Source organism: Simochromis diagramma, unplaced genomic scaffold (assembly GCF_900408965.1).
Source record: "Simochromis diagramma unplaced genomic scaffold, fSimDia1.1 OVJJ01000703.1, whole genome shotgun sequence".
Classification (NCBI taxonomy): Eukaryota; Metazoa; Chordata; class Actinopteri; order Cichliformes; family Cichlidae; genus Simochromis; species Simochromis diagramma.
The window spans coordinates 164768-186118 of NW_024386914.1; the positions used below are offsets into that span (position 1 = coordinate 164768).

At 39.1% G+C, this 21351-nt stretch overlaps 2 protein-coding genes across 5 annotated transcripts; both read right to left on the reverse strand.

Annotated features, from left to right (window-relative positions):
- Positions 1-337: 337 nt before the first annotated feature.
- On the reverse strand, positions 338-7001 carry LOC120736320. 2 transcript variants are annotated; one of them, XM_040036352.1, is made up of 4 exons: positions 6754-7001; positions 6539-6631; positions 2455-2796; positions 338-1877 (listed from the first exon to the last, which is right to left on the reverse strand). In XM_040036352.1, the coding sequence occupies exons 2-4, from the start codon at positions 6612-6614 to the stop codon at positions 1663-1665; spliced, it is 633 nt and encodes a 210-aa protein (XP_039892286.1). In that variant the 5' UTR covers positions 6615-6631; positions 6754-7001; the 3' UTR covers positions 338-1662. The 2 variants fall into 2 exon arrangements, with proteins under 2 accessions (XP_039892286.1, XP_039892287.1); XM_040036353.1 differs by lacking the exon at positions 338-1877 and adding an exon at positions 1994-2219 and having other exon boundaries at positions 6754-6997.
- Positions 7002-10796: 3795 nt separating this feature from the next.
- Positions 10797-20832, reverse strand: LOC120736319 (low affinity immunoglobulin gamma Fc region receptor II-like). Of its 3 annotated transcripts, XR_005696466.1 has the most exons (8): positions 20763-20832; positions 19900-19935; positions 13966-14229; positions 13641-13886; positions 13443-13565; positions 13268-13312; positions 11139-11359; positions 10854-10883 (listed from the first exon to the last, which is right to left on the reverse strand). XR_005696466.1 is itself a non-coding variant. In XM_040036351.1 (7 exons), the coding sequence occupies exons 1-6, from the start codon at positions 20794-20796 to the stop codon at positions 13305-13307; spliced, it is 711 nt and encodes a 236-aa protein (XP_039892285.1). In that variant the 5' UTR covers positions 20797-20832; the 3' UTR covers positions 10797-11359; positions 13268-13304. The 3 variants fall into 3 exon arrangements, 2 of the variants coding, with proteins under 2 accessions (XP_039892285.1, XP_039892284.1); XM_040036351.1 differs by having other exon boundaries at positions 10797-11359; XM_040036350.1 differs by lacking the exons at positions 10854-10883; positions 11139-11359 and having other exon boundaries at positions 12768-13312.
- Positions 20833-21351: the final 519 nt, after the last annotated feature.

The window sequence follows — 21351 nt, forward strand, 5'->3', positions numbered from 1 at the left end:
TTCATTTAAGCACCTCCCACTAACACACCCACTGTTCCCAGCACTGCTGAAGCCACCAGGCTTGAAACAAAGCTCCATCACACAGGAACATAGGTTTACATGGGTTTTCTGTTATTCATGTAATAACTGTTTGTAGATGCAGAGGGTTCATTCACACATCTACTTCCTAAACATTGCCATTTTCTTTGGATTGATTCCAGATCAGACTAAAGCTGCACAGACTGATTTGAGAGGTCAGAGTTTTCTTTTCCTCTCAAGACTCATTTCACTCTGTGATCAATAAAGTTTTTCTTATTGTCTTTCTGCTAAGGACTGAAGAAGAAATACAAAACACTGATACATCTTAAAACTTTATTTATAAAAACATGTTTCTAAACAAACAAACAAAAAAAAAGTTTTTGACAGTCACCAACACTTTTGATTTGGGGCAAACAGTCACTACTTGTACTCCTTGTATGTCTCTGTCATTCACTCACATGTATTCTGTGTTGTTTATACTGACTTTCATTCGTCTTCTCACCAGTGCATAACTCCACTTGCTTCCTGCTCTCACTACAGATCACAGTGTTTGCAAAGTCATTTCACAGCATTCTTCTGAATTTACAATTAGCTTGAATTACAGAGAAATAATAAGGCAGTGCACGCTGGTAAAGACACTGACAGAATGTGTTGTTGATCCAAAAACCAACAACACCACTAACAGCAAAAACTGAAAGACCAACTATGAGTCCAACAGATCTACCTTTTAGGGTTGGGTGATTGGACGAATACATCGACTATCCCATCGTCGATAGTTTTTATAAGAGCGATTTGTTTATTTATTTGCCCATGAGTAAGTTGGCTAATAATGATGGAGCTAACAGAAGCAGTCAACAGAAAAATAAAATCAAAGCGCTGTTTTAACAGGACCCTCTTTCATCTGCAAGCAAATGCTCAGAGTGCGCCCATATGCAACGAGTCATTTACTCAATCTCATAACAGAAAGGCGGTAGCCTCAGAAAAAACCAGTTGGATGGAGGACACGTACATGCTCATGCATCCAAACTGGCTACTTTTTTTGGCAATTAGTTCGTGTTTGGACTTTTTCTGTGTTGTAAATGCTCAAATCAGACTGTGCATGATTACAGACGTGTCCAAATTAATAGGCTGGGTTTGAAAACGATGTGTCGGGAGTTTGCTGTTCTTACCAGCTCTAGTGACCCTTGAACCCCGGCGAGCTATCAGGCTGTTGAGTAACAGACATTTAATGTGTGATGTCTTGATAAACCGAGCAGATATTTACACAGCTACATTCTTGCCTGAAAATATCTTAAAAGTTTAGTTTGTGACCCAGAAAGAGTAATAAGAGTTATATTAAAACTAAGCAGCTGCCGCCATTGTAGGAAACTGGGCCGTGCTATGAATTCTGGGATATGGTGGGCCACGCCCATCAAAAAGTCTGCGCATGCGCGAATGTATCACCCACCGTTGGTTATTGGACTTACGATTGCCGGTTGGAAATTTTTTACATATCACCCAACCCTAATACTATTCTCTCCCCCATCCTCCACTTTAAACACAGTTTACTTTTGCATTGTTACCTGTCCTCAGAACATCTGTCACTCTGAGTGTTAAACGTAATGATAAAAACCTGGAACAGCAGCAGGACTCACAGGTCAGCTATTAAGACATTTCCATCTGCTGTCCTTGTTCAGAAGGAGACTGGTACTTTGAATTCCTACATTTTCTGTAGATCACAAAACCAACAACAGCAACAACAACAACAACAACAACAACAACAAGAAGCACAGCAGAAATTGACAGACCAACGATCAGTCCAACAGATCCACTCTTCTCTCCTTCATCCTCCTTCCCTCCACTTTGTCCTCTTGGTTGATCTGCTGGTGAGAAACAGGTGTGAGGTGTCTGTGAGTCCACTGTTGGACCAACATCAGTCACTCTGAATGTTGAACTGGCTATTCATGAATCTGAAACAAGCAGCAGGACTCACAGTTCAGTTTGGAAGCCACTGATGGAATTTCAAAGCCCCTGATCGTCAGGGGGCTGGTAATCTTGATTTTGTCTACGTCTACATGTTCTGTAGATAAAAACAGCACCAACACCAACAATAACAAGAAGCACAGCAGGAACTGACAGACCAACGATCAGTCCAACAGATCCACTCTTCTCTCCTTCATCCTCCTTCCCTCCATCTCCACTTTGTCCTTCAGTCTGATCTGCTGGTGAGAAACAGGTGTGAGGTGTCAGCTGTCAGGTAGGTGATGAGTGAAGAACAGAACAGAATCCATTTCCTCTTCAAACTGCTGTCAGACATTATCTACTGCACTCTGATCACATCACTCAGACCAGCTGCTTTCTACAAAGTCTCATCAACAACATCTTTAGAAACAAACATCAACAACCAGGAAGCAGCTTCACCTCTGATCACACACACACTCAACTCTACTCACTCACCTGGAGGATCAACTGTCAGGCTGGTGCTGTTCAAAATTTGAACTGGCTGATTGTTGTATGCTGCATAACATTCATATGTTCCAGAATCGTTCAAGGTGACATTCTGGAGAATCACTGAGAAGTTTCCATTCGTCATCCATTTTGAATCCTTCAGCTTCACCCGGCCTTTAAACAACTTATGCTGGAGGTCTTTCTGAAAATGACCGTCTTTTAAGTAAATGACATAATCATCTGTCTGCAGGTTAGGTTTGGTCCACCTTAACATTATTTCAGTAGCATCACTGCGGCCGTAACACTCCAGAGTGGCATTTCCTCCTTGTCTGACTTTGACCTCTTTTTGGCCCACAGAAGGAAAAGATGAGAAAAAAAGGAAGAAAAATCAGTAACACAGTTCTAACAAAATATTTAATTTCAATACAATAATTCAAGCAGTCTTCTTACTTTAAACTGAACATATCACAAAACAGATGATAAGATGATGGAAAAAGAAAAATATGTATGAGAGTTGATAAGTGAATAACGAAGCTTTACTTGCTTTACTTTACTTTTAAAGCAGTGATGATATATGTTTCTGTCTTTAGATGATGAAAAAAATGTCTAACCTTTAAAAAATAATGTTTTGCTTTAAATCTAGAGACATTTTTGAAAATTAACTTTAAACATGTTGTTGCTGATTTAAATAAATATAAAATGCATATTAAAAATGGTCTACACATAAAATGTACCTTTTAATCAGAATCAGAATACTTTATTGATCCCTGGGGGAAATTATTTTTTTGTTACAGTGCTCCATAAAGTCATAAAGTCAAAGTCACAGTCATAGTGCTTTCAGGTGTTTTCACAGATACAGGATGGAGCCATGACATCGAGTTAAAATTTGGTTTGTTGAACAGTGCTCGCCTAAACGGAACCATGTGATTTATGAACCATAATGAGATTAACATTTGTTTGAGTTAAAAAAAAAAATCAAACAAATGTTAAAAAAAAAAAAAAATTCTACATGAATAAATCATTTCATGTCTCAGAAATGAAAAACCACTATAACAGTGATTCTCAGTGTTTACAAATTTACAAAAGTTTGTGTTTTTTCCATTGTTTAAGCACTGCTTCCAGCCAAGAGTGATACCATAAATCCCCTATAGCTGCAGAAAAGGCTAACATTGTTGTCTTTTTACAAAAAAACAGCTGAACATGAGAGGTTTGTGGACCAAGTTTGTGTTCTCCATTCTTTAAGCACCTGATCGAGCACCGTTTAAGCACCGGCACCGTTTCAAAAGTACCGGTTTGGCACCGGTATCGGATAAAACCTAAACGATACCCATCCCTAGTTGAAATACTGATACCCAGTGTAAATGTTACAGTACCATCTATGAACTATTAATTGGATTGTTTCACAGATCAGTTTCATGAGACTCGCAGTTTGTAGAGAGCTTTAAGCAGAAGCTGCCCCCACGTGAAAAGTCTGTATGTTTGACTGAGTCCATGTAGTGGTCTCTTCTATTCATGGATTGTAATAAATGTAGATGTAGCCACTGTGATGCACCCTTTTGCTTTTAATGTGTTTTTTTGTTTGTTTTTTTTACTAATAATTGTATTAAAAACAAAGTTCCTCTTGCTTGAAAATCCTGGAAGGACTAATAAAATAATGTCTGCACAGATTTGAATCCCTGACAGGATGAATATCAAACAGCTCAATAATGAAAGGAAATATATGTATTTATATTCACAAGCACAAGTCACAAAGTGCTATACAACAACAAAAACACAACATCAATAGAGAATGCAGCAAATGTACTACCTATGGAAACAGAGACATCTGCAATACCATAGAACAAGCATAAGCTTTAGTTACACCTTTGTGTACAGTGGAGAGCCAACAGCCAAGTAGTCATTTCTCTTAAGGTCCCATTATATTCACTGCAGTAGACACCAGCGTGCTGAGTAAAAACAGCAATGAACATTATTGTCTGGAGTCACACCCACAATGTGACCAACATCTCAGCCCACCTACACCTACAGTCAGTTTGGATTTCTGGACTCATGTGGGTTCTCATCACCATTCTGTTTTAATTCTTCTAATTCGGGTGACACTGATGGGTGTGAGGGTGTCCGCACAGCGTAAATCACCACACTGCCTGTTATTTCTGCATGTTTCTAAATCGTTGCTTGGGGGTTTTGTTTCTAGGATTCATGGTGGTGTAGTCTTATCTCTTTGAAGAGAACCAGATAGTAGGAATACTCAGGATCGAATACTTGGAAAGACCAACTGAAAGCAGCTGCAGTAAAGGTCTGGCAGGGCATTAAAAAGGAGGAAACCCAGCATGTGGTGATGTCCATGGCTTCAAGACTTCAGGCTGTCATTACCAGCAAAGTGTTTTCAACCAAGTATTAGAAATGAACATTTTATTGACAGTTATTTAATTTGTCCAATTACCTTTGAGCCCCTGAAAAGAAAGGAACGTGTTAAAATATGCTTTAGTTCCTCACATGTTTATGCATCTCTTATGTACCTTTCTGTTTAACTACCTGAATTAAAGCTGAAAGTCTGCACTTCAACTGCGCCTGAGTCATGTCATTTAAAATTCATTCTGGTAATGTACAAAACCAAAATTAGAAACAAGTTGTCTCTGTCCACATAATCATGGATCTAACTGTATTGCAGTCAGTTTGCAACCTGCTTCAGCTACAGGACCAGAACACGTCTGTTTATTTCTCCTAACTCTTGTTCTGTAACTTTTATTTGGTTGTTTGGTTTCTTGGTTTCACTGTGGTGTACTCTCAACAACTCTTTTTGAAGAGAAATAGATGGCTTGGATATTAGAGAAAAGATATTGGGAAGTTCACATGTTCCCACTCTAATAATACAAGATAAGCGATGTCTCAATATGTAGCTGGTGGAGTGACATGCCAGTTTGCTACTTGTTTCACCTACAAGAGCAGACAGGTGTTAAGACTTTCCTGAGCCCTAAGAAAAACAGACTCTACCTGTGAATAGTGGTGTCTCAAAAAATATAGTTTTAGAAAAATTAGAGGCAAAAATCCGCAGAAATTACAACATGGGATGTGTAACATGTGTACAATAACATCAAGCAGGCCTATGAAGTGATAGCCCACCCCCACCTTGGACAAGCTGATCATCTCCATCCCTCCCTGCACCCCTCTTAGGAAACAAACCCCTCCAAGCACCCGGGTCATTAAAACAGGACTGTTTTGAACATCTTTGAACAGCCGGACCTGGAGACCTGCACTCAGTCTGTTACTTACATTTTTTTTAATTAAGATTATTTGCAGTCTGTGTTTTTAAGGCATTACTGAAAGCACTGTGAATAAAAACAGGCAGGTAGAAAATAATTAATTTGATAGATTTATAACACTATATTAATATTATTTATATTCCATCAAAACAGCAATAAATAAAACTGACTGGTGTTTAGCATGCACTCTGGTTTTTGTTTGTTTTTTAAGCATCTCCGTCTGTGGAAAATTAGCGCTGATAACACTAGTGATAATACACACTTCCTTTTTCACTTAGAAATATACACACAAAAGTATAACTACATACACTACACTAACTACATAATATATCACTGTGATATATTAAAAAAAACTATTTTGGATAAATGCATTTATTACTCTGTCTTCCTATACCCACATATTGTAACTGCCTGCTGGCCTCTTATGGCAAATGGCTGAAATGTAAATAAATCACGTGGCGATGGTGAAGAGGGGACTTTCTTCTGGGGTGGAGCATTGGTCTTTGATTTTATATCGATGGTAAATGGCCTGTATTTCTATATTTCTAGCTAAAAAGTTGCTTTGCGGTAATTGTCTTAATAATGTAGTCACTCAGCTCTAAAACAAATCTACTGTTAAGTTTAAGTTAAAATTCCACTTTTAAACTTATTTTATTCAGCAGCTGCGCCATTGGAAGTGAAAGTGAAACCACGACTTGAATTAGACTTTGACTTAGAAGTTGTGACTTTCACCATTACAGAGTTACATCGATCACGAAGTGTTACAGTAATTATATAAACCTCCAAACTCCGCACATTACAAGGATAGCAGATGGTTAAACGCTGGTTACCTTCACAGTCAAGATGTCCCAGCAGATAGAAGATAAATACTCCCGTCAGGACAGTCCATGGTCGTAACGCCGTCATTACAGTCGAAAGGGACTCTATAACAAATGTTACCGAAAGTCAACGTGTTTGTTTTGATATTTACAACTGAGCATTACCGATGCTACACATCGCTGACAAAATACGCCAGGTAACAAGTGGGCTTCACTAATGCGGTTACCTGAAAGAAAGAAGCAGAAATTTCATCGGGGCGCTGGTCATCCAGGCTCAACTTTTACGACAAACATCGGACTCAACTCAACTCTGTGCTTTCTTCTTCTTCTCACTTCTTCTTCCGAGAATGGGAAGTTTGTTTATGACGTTTTGACGGTGTGTCGAGCAGGGGCGTAGCGTGGGGGTGGCTTACTGGGCTTAAGCCCGGGTTGTTTTGTCAGAAGCCCGGGGTCTTTTGGAGTGTAATTTTTTCATAGTTAGATGCCTGGCTGACAACTGTATAAAACAAAAAGTACACACAATATTCGAAGCACATATGGCACACTGTGGGAATTTACGACTGTGCGTGAATCCCCCCCTGATATTGGTATGATCCAAGCTCAGGCACTAAGCGACTGAGCGAGGGGGCGGGGCAGCTGCTGCCCGTGAGTGCGCTGTTGGAGAGACGGAGCCAGCCATACTAAGGAGAGCTCAAGTTTGAGCACGTACCAAAGCAAACCATTCGTACCGTACAAATAATGTAAATATGACGGTGCATCACGAAAGATTGATATCAAACTGATCACTTCACCAATATTACGTTACTTGCTCTTCAAGTGAATCAACAAATGGCGAAATGAAAAGCCGAACAAATGCTATTTTTTTAGAGAGTCTTAGCTTACATGTGTTTATTTCATATTTTCAGTTCTTACCCTCCCCGACTAAATCGGTTTCAGTAATGCACTGAAATATAAGAATGGACATTAGAGGGTTCTTTCAAAGAAAAAACTCAGGTAAATGTTATTTTATATATTATGCTTTGTATGTTGTTCAGTATATTTCTATGCAAAGCAAGAGGGATTTCTACGGTGGCTGGGAAGTGCAAAGCGCAACAAATTAAAAAACGGCAACAAATTAAAAATCCACAACAAATTAAAAAACGGCAACAAATTAAAAATCTACAACAAATTAAAAAACCGCAACAAATTAAAAATCCACAACAAATTAAAAAACCGCAACAAATTAAAAATCTACAACAAATTAAAAAACCGCAACAAATTAAAAATCCACAACAAATTAAAAATCCACAACAAATTAAAAATCCACAACAAATTAAAAAACCCCAACAAATTAAAAAACTGCAACAAATTAAAAAACCGCAACAAATTAAAAATCCACAACAAATTAAAAAACCGCAACAAATTAAAAATCCTTGACGGAAAGGGATTGTCTGAAATACCGGAAGTGGAGAGTGATGTCACGAGAGGGGGCGTGGCCAGGATTTTTGGTTGAGGCGCCATGTTTCTGGGCCGAACAAAGCGCTAGCGAAAGAGGAGCGAAAGTACACGGATAACACCAGCTATGGTTCGTACTTGCTGTGCGGTCGGTTGTAAAGTTAGATCGCACGACCGGCAAGGGAATAAGGTTGAAAATGGTTTATCTTTTCATTCTTTCCCCACCTGGAAGCAACATGAGGCAGCTCATGTATCGGATGTTACCAAAAGAAGGCGTCTAGTCTGGATAGCAGCTGTGAGACCAGCTGATATCCAGTTCTCTTCCTTCTCCAAATATCTGTTGGTGTGCTCCAGACATTTTCATTCCGGTAAGCTATAGATATGTTCATATCACTCTTTATCGGTCTTTTAAGTCTGACATCACTAGCCATGTCTTGGCTCAAACTCCCAAGAGCACCTGCAGGTCCATAAATCACACGATCACTGTGGCATCACTGAGTGTTGAAAAACTATCTAAAGTCTTTCATCTGTAATAAAATGATCAGCGTTCTGCTCTACCATGTGTAACAATTGAGTTTATCATCCAGGCATCCATGAAAACGAAATTAGCAGGAAGTTAGCTCGCTAGATTCCATCTAAATACAATATAGCATGTCCTAACTGAGGGATTTTGGAAACAAAGTCAAACGTACAGCTCTGCTATCACTTCCAACATAAATGAAGACAGAAAACTAAACAGCAGTGACGTTTTTAGGGTACTGAAGTTTGGCTAGCTGGTGTAAAACGATGTGCTACGTGACCGTTAGCGACACAGCTATGTTAGCATAATATAAACACTAACTTTTTCCACTTGATAAAAGTTATCGTGAGGATTCTCGGTGGTCAGGAACAAATGTAATCGCATGGCAGGATGCTGTAAACGGACCAAACTTCAGCCAGGAGAACAACTGAGATAATCCATCCACAAGGATGAATAGGATTAGTCATTCATATACTGCTGCATGGGCTGGGATGTAGCTACATCGTAAGGTTTTAAAAACTGAGCTTTCAAATGATTAGTGGTGATAGAAGCAGTGGGAGGCCAACAGTGATCACTTACTGTTTTTAGGAGTTTTTTGAGATTAAATAGAAGACAATACAAAACATTATGCCTCATGTTGCTTCCAGGTGGGGAAAGAATGAAAAGATAAACCATTTTCAACCTTATTCCCTTGCCGGTCGTGCTATCTAACTTTACAACCGACCGCACAGCAAGTACGAACCATAGCTGGTGTTATCCGTGTACTTTCGCTCCTCTTTCGCTAGCTCTTTGTTCGGCCCAGAAACATGGCGCCTCAACCAAAAATCCTGGCCACGCCCCCTCTCGTGACATCACTCTCCACTTCCGGTATTTCAGACAATCCCTTTCCGTCAAGGATTTTTAATTTGTTGGGGTTTTTTTAATTTGTTGTGGATTTTTAATTTGTTGTGGATTTTTAATTTGTTGCCGTTTTTTAATTTGTTGCGCTTTGCACTTCCCAGCCACCGTAGATTTCAGTACACAGCAGGATATTCACATTTGTAACCAGATATTTACATACACTTTAGGGATAAAACATAAAACATTTTTACTGTACAACATCAATTTAGAGTAAACTTTTGTTTTAGATAAATATTGAAATATATTTTGAATTAGTTAAATGTCAGAATAAAGAGAGACAGAGCTTTCTGTTTTTTATCACTTTCATCAAATTTAGGAGTACATATACACTAAGTTTATTGTTAATTAATAAGAAACTCCAGACGATTCCATTCTGAGCTGAAGAAGCTTCTGATAGGTTAGTAGAGTCCATGGGAGTAAATTGGTGGCACAGCTGTGGATGCATATAAGGCAAAACACAGAGCCTGTTTCTTTGACATGGGAAAATCAAGAGATGTCAACCAAAACACCAGGAAAAGAATTGTGGAGCTCCATAAGTGTGGCTCAATTTTGAATACAATTTGGTGCCATTTGCAATTAAGAAATATAGATAGTTTCTCTCTTTACTCTTAAAGTTAACAAATATGTTTTTTATATTTATCAATCTAAAAAAATAAACATTTAGTCTGATTTGATGTTACAATTAAAAAAGTGTTTTGATCTGAAGAGTTTGTAAATATCTGGTTTCAACTGTATATTTGATGATTGTCAGCACAAAGAGAGAGAGAGAGGAACAGAGAGGGAGAGAGAGAGAGAGGAGCAGAGGGGGAGAGAGAGCTACAGAGAGGGAGATGGAGAATGAGGACAGAACAGAGATGAACAAGAGCAGGTGAGACACACATGTTAGTCAAATGGTCGTTTGCCAAAAGTATCACTGTATCATAGGTCCTCATGTATCTCGTACCTAGTGTTTCATTTTAGGTTTGTTATTTTTCAAATTCTATATTTATTAAGTTATGCAGGCTTGTTTGCACAACAAGGCTAAATAATTATATAAACTTTTCTCAATCTAAATATTGTACTTTGGTAAAATTAAAAAATAAATGTAGTGCAAGTCTATGATGATTTTTAGTGCTACTATCATCTAGTTCTGATTCTGGTTCTGTCTTGGTTAAGTCCTCTGTAGTCCTGTTTTAATTCTGGATCAGTTCTGGGTCAGGTTGAATTGGGGTTTAGTCCCTGTGTCTTGATACAGCCCCGACTTTGTTCTGCCTTGCTGCTTAATTAAAAAACTAGTTTAAGGTGTCCTGCACATGTGATATTTTTTTTCCCTATATGAAGTCATTCATTTTTGAACAAAACTCAAAACAGAGCCAATTAATCTTTCAGTCATTTCTACCCCCCCCCCCCCCCAAGGGAAAAAAAAAATCCCACATGCACACCACCCTTTTGGGCTAAGCCCCGGGTGTTTCAAATGTCTGGCTCCGCCTCTGGTGTCGAGCCTCCGAAACACTGCTCCGAAGCCTGGTTTGAAACACCCACAACTCACGTCATCACGACTAAACAGACACCCCTGGATTTATTGTGATTCATCATTGTGAGGCGGCAGGATCATTTTTTGTAATCAGTAATTACTGAATTAATCTTTTTCATGCAACTGCTTCTGTTTTTCACACAGACACACACGCGCGCGCACACACATACACACACGCACACACAATTGCACTTTACACACCACTGCCTTTGTAATGCAGATGCTGCTCTACAAACAATTCTTACTCTCGAGAATTTTCCTCACGCAGAAAGTAATCCTCAGTATCCTGCCTGAATGACTACCATCTCATCGCCCTGACATCATCATGAAGTGCTTCGAGAGACTTGTCATGGCACACGTGAAAAGCAACCTCCGCTGCTCACTGGATCCGCTGCAGTTTGCATACTGGCCAAACAGGTCGACCGAGGATGCTATTTCCACTGCACTTCACTTCTCTCTCTCCCACCTGGACAAGAAAAACAGTTATGTCAGAATGCTGTTCATAGACTTTAGCATTCAACACCATTATCCCCCAAAAACTGTTTAACAAACTCAGCAAGTTGGAACTGAGCACCTCTCTCTGCAACTGGATACTAGATTTTCTGTCAAGGTGTCCTCAGTCCATCCGAATCGGCGACAACATCTCCAGCACCATCAGGGTGAGCACAGGAGCTCCTCAGGGCTCATGTAAATCTGTAAATCTCTCCCTTCTGGTTGACCTTTTAACTTCTGGAGTTTAAATTTCAGAAGCTCTTTCACAAATTTGGCATCCATTCATTATCCGTTATCAAGAACAGCTTATGCTCCACTGCACAACAGACTCAAAAATAAAAACACAGTACTAACCATTCAGCACACCTCCATCACTCATGTCACACACACATTCAATACTCATTCACGATGTCTCTAATTGTTCTGTAATCACTGCTTGACTGCTGTCTCCTCACTAAATCCAAAATGTTTACATTACCTGAGCCAGTATGTAACTACCAATCCACTCCAAGTGTGCTGATTAATTATGTGTATTTGCCCCGAGTGTTCCTGACACACACTTTATGATTGTCTCACATGACTGAAATTACACCAATGAAATATTAAATGGCACTATTAAATCATTTCAGATGATTTTCAAATTTATTTAATAAGCAAAAACAGACATTGTGCTGAATGCCAAACATTAGTGTATAAACTTTTCATGAATACATAATTTCTTGTTATTGAATCTATTTAATTTGAAAATCATTCTGAACAAAAGTAGTGGTGATTTTTAAAATTTAATTTTCATAATTTAGTTTTAATTTTCATAATTTCATCAAGCTGAAAATAAATACACAGGGACATTTTATTTGCAAGAAGCAAGAACAGAAGAACATTATTGTGCATGACAGAAGTGTTAAAATATGATGATAGAGCCAGGTGCCGGTGTGTCACGAGTTAATCCCGTCGTAGACTGTGAAACGTTGCCACAGGTAGTACTAGTGGATTGCAACGATTGGAAGTCAAAATAAAAATAAAAAAAAGCTACTCCCACTGCTGCAAAGTATTATAATAATCTATTCGATTCCGATTCACAAGGTCCCAAATCGATTTGATCCCTGATTTGAACTCAATTTAATTCTATTTGAATCTGGGAAATTTTGCCTCAGACAGTCAAAAATATTATATTTCTGATCACCTATGAGTAAGTACATATCCATATTTTTATATCTATAAAATCAAAGCTGACACTTTATCAAAGGTGTAAGCATCACAGCAGATGTCTTTGTGTCAAAGTAACTGAGGATAAAACACAGAAAAACATGAAGGAGAAGGAAAAAAGCAGCTTTGTGTTTACGTCTTTGTGTGGAATCCATTTATCTGCTCTGATTTACTGTTTTTGCTGTTTGGTGGTTTTGGAATGACAGCTTTAACCTGAGATTCTGGCAAAATACATTTATATTTAAAAATGATTCAGGATTTTAATGAATCAATAACAAGTTATTCAAGCTAGAATCAATTTTAATTGGAAAATTGATCATTGAAACCCCACCCCATTGCAAAGAACCCAGAATTTGGTTAAACATTTACAATTCATGATTTACAAAGACTTTTTCAAAATCCTTTCACCTAACAATGAACAGCAACGATGGCTCTTCTGATTAGATTGTATATGGGTGTTAATGCACCCATATACAATCTAATCAGAAGAGCCAAACGTAAATAAATATGGAACAGAGTTGCAGTCAAAAGTTTATGAACGGGATCAGAGAACAAAAGCAAAGTGAACTGTATAAGAAAACATAAGTAAAGTGGAAACAGTTGATAAAAACACAGAAATAGATTAACACAAGCCATAAGGTGACATCATCAACCTCCTTGCCCAAATCCTGCTCACCATTGGTGGATCTGGTTATCATCTGGGGGCAGGCAGCTCAGTTACCTAAAGTTGGAATAGAAAGGATTTAACTTTATCATGGTTTCAGTTAGAGACAGCTCATAATCATCAGGTTGTTAATAACTGATTGACAGGTCTGTGTGTTGCCCATGGCTGTGTGATGTTAGAGATTCACCTTGAGGAGAGTGGAGATGTACTATGGACAGAACAACAAACACCAGGTAGCCCATCAGAGTAAACTCAAAATGGAGGAGGGATATTGCGGGGGGCGGAGCTCCAGATGTAATTTGAGGTTTTTCTGCAGAGAGAATCCCACCTGTTCAGGTTAATGTGTGGATGAAATAAGAGGTGAAATCAGAGTGAAGCTCCTCACCTGTGACAGTGATCCAGCTGGATGGAGACTCTCCATGACCGCTGATGTCACACTTGTAGAGGCCTTCATCAGACCTGGAAACATGCTGGATGGTCATGTGACCTGTAGTCTTGTTTCCAATGAAGATGCCATTTTTAAAGAAAGCAGCTGGGAGGTTGGAGGGAGTGGTCTCTGTTTTACAGAGCAGAGTGACGTCATCTCCCTCCATCACAGGGAGGACAGGACTCTGCAGGATCACTGATCCACCTCAACACAGAGACAAACTACAGCATTTCATCCATTTACACACAGCTTCATCAACACTAACTCCACACACTCAGCTTACCAGTGACTGTCAGGTTAACCATGTTACTGATGGTACCCTCTCTGGACTCACACCAGTAAACTCCACTTTCAAGTGGGTCAATGTAGCTGATGTTACAGGAAGAACCAGATGGCTTCCCCCACCCATCTCCACACTGCGTGTTCTGCTGTCTGCTTGTGTTTCTCCTCAGAGTCCATCCAGCAGAGCTGTCGTCCTCCTCACAGCTCAGAGACACAAACTCATCTTTAAACAGCTGAGAGCTGCTGGGACTCACAGTCAGACGAGCTGTGAGGGAGAGCGGATTATGCAAATTATTAAGAAAAAAAATGGTTCACATGAAACACACTCTACAGCCACTTTTTTTAAAGTAAGCATTTCATATTTAATTCAGTCCAATACATTAACACTGGCAATTAGATTTCTGACTATCCCTAATATTCCCAAATGCATCATTTTGTGAATGTTTCAAATTACCAGTTTTGGGCTGTTCCATAGGATTACTTTTACCTATTTAGAGTACACACTGTAAGCTGTAGGACTGTGCTGGATCAATAATAATAATAATAATAATAATAATAATAATAACAACAACAAGTCTACTAGAACATGCAAATGCAGCATTATCAGTCTCTACTGTGACCATCACCGAAACCAACCAACTCATCTATACCACTGCAACAGTGATCTTTGAGATGTTTGGCTACAAGATGAACTGAGCTACAAGATGACTACAGCCTAAGGTCAAGGCAGCACGGAGGGAAGTTAGCCAACTATCAGAACTACAGAAAGCTGTGATGAAGAAAGGGGTGCCTAAGAACTAAAACAAGCTGCCAATACCATAACTGCCAAAGACTTATATCCTTGGCTAACTGCTTTTATGTTGTTCTATGCTTTTCTATTATGCTTTCATTTGTATTTCTTTTGTTTCTGTGTTTTTAATGCCATCAACCTGCGAGCATGTTTGGTACTTTGCCATGACCATCATCTGTCTCTATTACTTGGGGCAGGGATAGCTCAGTAGGTAGAGTGGTTGCCCCATGATTGCAAGGTGGGGGGTTCAAATCCACTGAACGGCTACCCTGAGGTACCCCTGAGCAAGGTACCATCCCTACACACTGCTCCCCGGGTGCCTACTTAGTGGCTGCCCACTGAGTGAATGGGTCAAATGCAGAGAAAAACAAGTAATTTGCCCATGGGGATCAATAAAGTATACATTGCTATTATTATATCTGACCCTCTCATATGTTAAGAACAGTCCCAAAGAGGCTGGAAATGAAGCAAAACTGGCCTGCTTGTAATGAAAGCAGGCAGACTTATAGATTTAAAAGAATATACATCTTTTTTATAAATAGCTTAGAGTACCAAATCATAATGTATGCCGTGAAAACGGCTGCAGTGCTGCAGATACATAAAAAGAAATAGTAAAAGAAAAATTTATTTCCACAGATCCACTATCTCCTTACATGTGTCTGTCTTCAACAGTAACTTCACAAACAAAGTTAAACTATAAATGAATTATACATTTAGTTGGAAATACAAATTTAAGCCATATATGAGTATATTCAGAGCATTGCACTGCTTAATGTCATCCAATTAATTTTTTTTTCTACAGAAACTTCACATCTGAGAAATTCAGTCCAGTGGAACTCATGCGCCTCACCTTAACTCTTAGATGCACACGTGGGGTCAAAAATGATCCCACGTGTGCATTTTCTTCAAAATCTTTAAAATGCAAAGTTGTAATATATTCATATTCCAGGTATTCCTCATAAAACATGTTTGTAACATGAGGCCATTTGCATTTTTATTTATTTTTTCATTAATTTAAAGAAAATGCTGTTTTTGTATCACTACCCCACTCTTCCACAACTGGGGTCAAAAATGACCCCAAGCAGTTCCTATTGAATCTTCTATGGAACTTTCATTCTTAGCAACTCTGACTGACCCACTTACACTTCTGATGGATCAAGAATTAATTTTTACACAGTAATGTACATGATTTATAGTCAGGGCTGCACATAAGTGTCCGCAGGTGCGCATTCGCTGTCAAAACAAAAGTATTCCCAGAAATTCAGAGAATATGCGCTTCTTTTGTGGTGGAAGAACACCAAAGTAATTGCTTACGGAGCTTGCTTCTTCAACATCTTTAAGAGTTCTGAACAAATGTCTGTCCTCCTCCAGAACATCTAATGTACCCAAACGAGCGTCCCAACTTCGTATCTGGTGTGTGTCTTTTATTTTGACAGCGAATGCGCACCTGAGGACCATTTATGTGCAGCCCTGTTTATAGTTTCCTGTGCATTTCAAACATTGTCCTTTCTGATTATTTTTTTTAATATTTAAAGTAACATGGCTGCTATGAGGCCAGCAAGGATCCTTGTGGATCTTGCCCTACAAATGATCCAGGACGAATGGGATGAAAAGCCCATCGGAGGCATTGACTCAGAATCTGACATCTCAGATATAGAGGACCCAGACTATTGCCCCCCCCCCCCCCCCACCCACTGAACAAGGCCAGTCAGATACAGAGGAGTGGGAGAACTGGGATGTACCAGTCGCGGTGTGTTTTTGGGAGTCCTCTGCATAACCCATTGTACAAGGCCACTATGTCAATTCAAAGATTTAAAGATATTCGCAGTTTCTTGCACTTTGATGACAAGAGGACCAGAGCCTACCGACTGAAAACAAACCACGTGGCAGCTTTCTGCTACATATGGGGCCTGTTTCTGGTCAACTGCAGGCAGAAATTCATCCTCAGTGATTGTGTTACAGTGGATAAACAACTTGTGCCTTTCAAAGGGAAGACCCAGCTTCTGCAGTATATGCCGAGCAAGCATACAAAAGTGATACAAGTGATACAAAAACTGCAATTTCTTAAAATTAATGAAAAAAATAAATAAAAATGCAAAGGGCCTCATGTTACAAACATGTTTTATGAGGAATACCTCAAATATGAAAATATTACAACTCTTCGTTTTAAAGATTTTGAAGAATAACAACCGAGTTTATAGCAAAATGCATTGTTTCTATTTGGGGTCATTTTTGACCCCACTCGTGGAAGAGTGTAGGTATTGGTAGGTTGTGCATCCAATGGTTAAAAGATTTAACTTCTTAAGAAGTTTGAAAATGAGCCTAAGTAGCATCAATAAAATCAAACTCTGTGCTACAGACAGTAATGAAGTTGGACTAACTCCTAGTTGTATAATGGTCAAAAAACTTGATAGTTTAAAAAAATCCCAAGGCCAAAGACAGATGACACTCTAAAGATGCTGTTGAAGAATACAACACAAACGTATGAGGGAGATCCTCTATACCAAGACATCACACTTTTAAATGTTAAGAATTAACTTAACAATTAACTTAAAAACTGTGATTTACACAAAATCCAGAGGCTGAAGAACAGAGAGGAAGGAAAAACAGAAACTAGTTAGAAAGATGAAAGGTAGAATTTTACTAATAAAGTCAAACAGGTTTAACATGCTTATATGGCGTAAATTTTACCAATGATATTATCAGTGAGAAAGACAAACTGGTGATGGCTAACCAACCGGACATAATAGTGGTGGACAAGCAGAGGAAGACACCCATAGTGTTAGACATGGTGAATGACAGCAACATGAGAAAAAAGGAACACAAGAAGCAGGAGAAATACTTGATCTCGCCCTAAGATTCGTCATCACCAGCTTTTATTAGTACCACATCCACTTCTCTTCTCAGGCAGCTGCTTGCCTACAACAGTTTAATCAAGACACTTTTTGGGGCAATCTCGATCAGGAACTCTACTGTCACATATTTGCTGCCTCTTCTTCTCTCTCCAGCACAATAGGTGGTGCTCTGTCGCATCCTGCTCCCACCTGCATCACCCCAGCCCAAAAAAAGCAGATGAGCCCTCATTCCGTTCATCCGCTTTTATCCATGTGGCCCCAGGCTCCACACCAGAGATTTCCTCACAACTCACAACATTTACTCCTGTTCCTTTTGCGGCACTGGTCATCCCACCCAGCATGCCCCCACACTGAGCTTTCAGTTTCCTGTACCTGTAAAAACCTCCAGTCAGCTCTCAAAGACCGAGAAACCATTGTCGGCATGCTCACCAAAGAAGTTAGGGAGGGTTTCATGATCGGACCCTTCCTTAAACCACCTATTCCCCTCTTTCGCATTAGCCCACTGGTCATCGCTACCATAAAATATTCAGGCAAAAAGCACATCTTAATTGATTTATCTGTGCCTCACAGCAGTCATCTTCCAAGCATAAATAGTATCACTCCCAGTGACCACTGTTCTCTCAAATACTCCACAGTGAACCATGGCATTTCTCTCATTAAAATCGCTGGAAGAGGCGCAGCATGGCCTTTAAAATCCATCACAAGTGCCTGCAAGTCCTGCAAATTCCCCCCCCCCAAATTTCTGGTGCTTGTTCGGAGTCAAGTGGAGGGATACCTATTATTTCGCAGTCAGGCTGACCGTTGGTTTCAAAAGCAGCCCCAAGTTGTTTGACTCACTCTCCAAAACTCTATGTTGGATCCTCTCCAACAACCATAAGCTGCCATTCTTAGTTCATCTTCTCGACAATTTCCTAGTCTATCCCCTCCCATGTCACCGCCAGCTCATGGGTTATCCACCTTGATGGTTAGTCTTCTCCGAACTTGGTGTTCCATTGTCAGAAGAGAAAACTGAGGGCCCTTCAACATCCTTGGCATAACTCTTGACACCAAGCGTTTCCAGGCCTCCATGCCTATTGAAAAACTCAATCACATCACTCTTTTCCTTCAAAACTTTTTCCTCGTTCCCACATGTTCCAGCTACTCTACCCTTTGAGACACTTAACCTTTGAACTATGCATAATCTCTTAAGGCCACTCATTTATCTCTCACTTGCTTTCACTTGCAGCATCTAAACCATCACTCCTTGACATAATCATGCTGTACAGCTCTTCTAAAGCCAAACTGCGACTCTTTTGACTTCTTCTCGCTAGAATGTATGTGATGTTTGGTGATACGTTTGTACCTTTATCCCAAAAAATACTGCTGAAAATGTTTTTTTTTGTTTTGTTTTTTTTTGCAAAAACAATCACCAAATTGGAAACATTGGATAATGGATGAGTTTGATAAACCTGTCTCACACAGAATGACTACCTTATCTTAACAAGTTTTTCATTAATAAACAAATTCATTTAACTAAAATGTTAAAGCTTTCTCTTTTTGCAGGTGATCAACTAACATTGTTTAATATTTCCATGTGTAATCTGATATTCTTGGAAGTTTTTCCATTGTGTCATTATTAATATTTTGCATATTTTGCAAATTTTAGACTCAGATAGAGAAGAGGGAGATAGTGAGTGTGAGGATTCCCAGGGAGGCCTGTGCCAGGTGCTTCCTGGAGCAAAGATAGTGGGAGCCATCCCTGCCCAGCAACGGTTTTAATGGTGGTAGATAAGCAGAAGAAGACGGCCGTAGTGATAGATGTAACGATCCCAAATGAGAGCAACATGAGGAAGAAGGAATGCGAGAAGCTGGAGAAGTATCAAGGCCTCAGAGAAGAGCTCAAGAAGTGAGTTTTAAATAGCCTCTCAGAACACCAGCCATGTTTTCTGCAGTTTCAGCCATCTCCTGAATCTCTATTTTGGAAACTACTGCAGCACCAAGCACACATACACACACGCACAGAGCAAACCTGCCTGGAGGCCTGTAGCTCTAACACAATGACAAATTCTGAGCTAACTTATAAAGTTGCTCACCATCATGTAACTACTTATCCTTAACATTGATTATTAGGCTAAGTAAAACCATATAAAAATATCCTGGATATGTTGAACTTTCTTTCTAGTCCTGAGCCGAGTATAAGATAAATAAGAACTATTTTGGGATATGAATTTCGTAAAGCTACTCGATTAGAGTTCAAGGATAAAAATATTTAAAGGAAAACTTGAAACTGTGATTGAAGAAGTTTATTCACCTTGCTTTGTTGAACAAGTCAGCAATGAGTTCAGAACTGCAAAGAAAGATAGAAGAAAGATAGTCAGGAGAATTTTCACAGAAAGAACGAGCAACAAACAGGTGTGAATAACATGCGTGCGTTTCGTTAGTTGAGGTTAAGGCGATTGACAAGAAAGCAGGAAACGTCCTCCGTAGAGCAGGCCGGATGTTTGCAATTACAAAAAACAAGTAGGCAGAAAGGCTTCTTCACATTTAAACAGTTTATATCAACCTGTTTTTCTTTTACTGGCCAAACTGAGAACACGAGACAGTAGACTGGATATTTTTGTTGTTCCATTTCATCTTGAAGTGTGCAATGAATTTCTGTTAGTGTTTTCCTGGCCTTGCACATAATCTAACATAAAAAACAAAACAAAACAAAACACTGTGTGGTTTTGAGCACAAATCAAAATCTCTCAATATTATATATAGTTTTTGAATAAAAGAATAATGGAAAGTGTCTTAGTAATTGTGTAAACCTCTAAGAATTCTTCTTCTTTCCACATCTTATGGCTTGCCACTCCTCAAAAAATCACCATCACCAAACATGTGTTTGAGCTGTAACTTATCAAATCAAAAGACCTATGTGAAACCTAAAGAAATTATATTACCAGCATTAAAAAATATTCTAAGAGTGTGTTATTTGCATCTTCTTTCTTATGTTTCTTATTGTCACATGACCATTTAGAGTCGTTCTGTAATCCCCTACTGAAGCACTGAATATGCCCAATAACTAACCAACTACAGCTTTATTTCCTAATGTAGTAATGTAGTTTAAATCTAGTGTAATTTAAAAGGCTTTATTCAAATCTGAGTCTGGATATAAAAATAAAGACAACTTACAGAGCAGCCACAGCAGATACGTTCCCTCTATCATGCTGATTGATGATGCTATAAGATCTTAGCTGCGTTCGCATGTGTGACAAAAAAACTTACCGTCAGGAAGAAGGACTGACTAGCTGCATTTTTTAGTGGTTTCCTCCTCAGAGAAGTTGCAAAGCTTCTCAGAAGCAAAGATGGGTAGAAGTTCACTAAAGATTCTAGTAATCTGACAAAGCTCTGTGCACAAGGGACCAAAGATCACAGTTGGAGGCTTATGATCTTTAGGCCCTCAGGCAATGCTGTATTGAAAACTGGGATGATTCTGTTAAAGAAATCACTGCATGGGCTCAGGAACACTTTCAGAAAAAACTTCCACAGATGTAGGTTAAAGCTCTCTCATACAAAGGAGAAGCCATATATACCTTTGGAGTCACAGGCTGAATATCTGAAAAAGCACCATGTCTACAGAATAGCCTGTAGACATGTAGAAAATGTCCCTTTCTGGGAAGGCCTTATATTTTTCAATTGCACGATCCTAAACCATATAATGCATCTATTACAACAGCATAGGTTAAAAGTTCAAGTGTCAAACTGACCTACCTCAAACTGA

Coding starts and splice junctions, on each gene's coding strand:
- LOC120736320 (XM_040036352.1), bottom strand. CDS start 6,614: ATGACGGCGTTACGACCATGGACTGTCCTGACGGGAGTATTTATCTTC. Junction 2,797..6,538: donor GGGACATCTTGACTGTGAAG/GTAACCAGCGTT, acceptor TTCCTTCTGTGG/GCCAAAAAGAGGTCAAAGTC. Junction 1,878..2,454: donor CCTGACAGTTGATCCTCCAG/GTGAGTGAGTAG, acceptor TCTCACCAGCAG/ATCAACCAAGAGGACAAAGT.
- LOC120736319 (XM_040036351.1), bottom strand. CDS start 20,796: ATGATAGAGGGAACGTATCTGCTGTGGCTGCTCT. Junction 19,936..20,762: donor GTATCTGCTGTGGCTGCTCT/GTAAGTTGTCTT, acceptor CTTTCTTTGCAG/TTCTGAACTCATTGCTGACT. Junction 13,566..13,640: donor CAGCTGGATCACTGTCACAG/GTGAGGAGCTTC, acceptor TTCTCTCTGCAG/AAAAACCTCAAATTACATCT.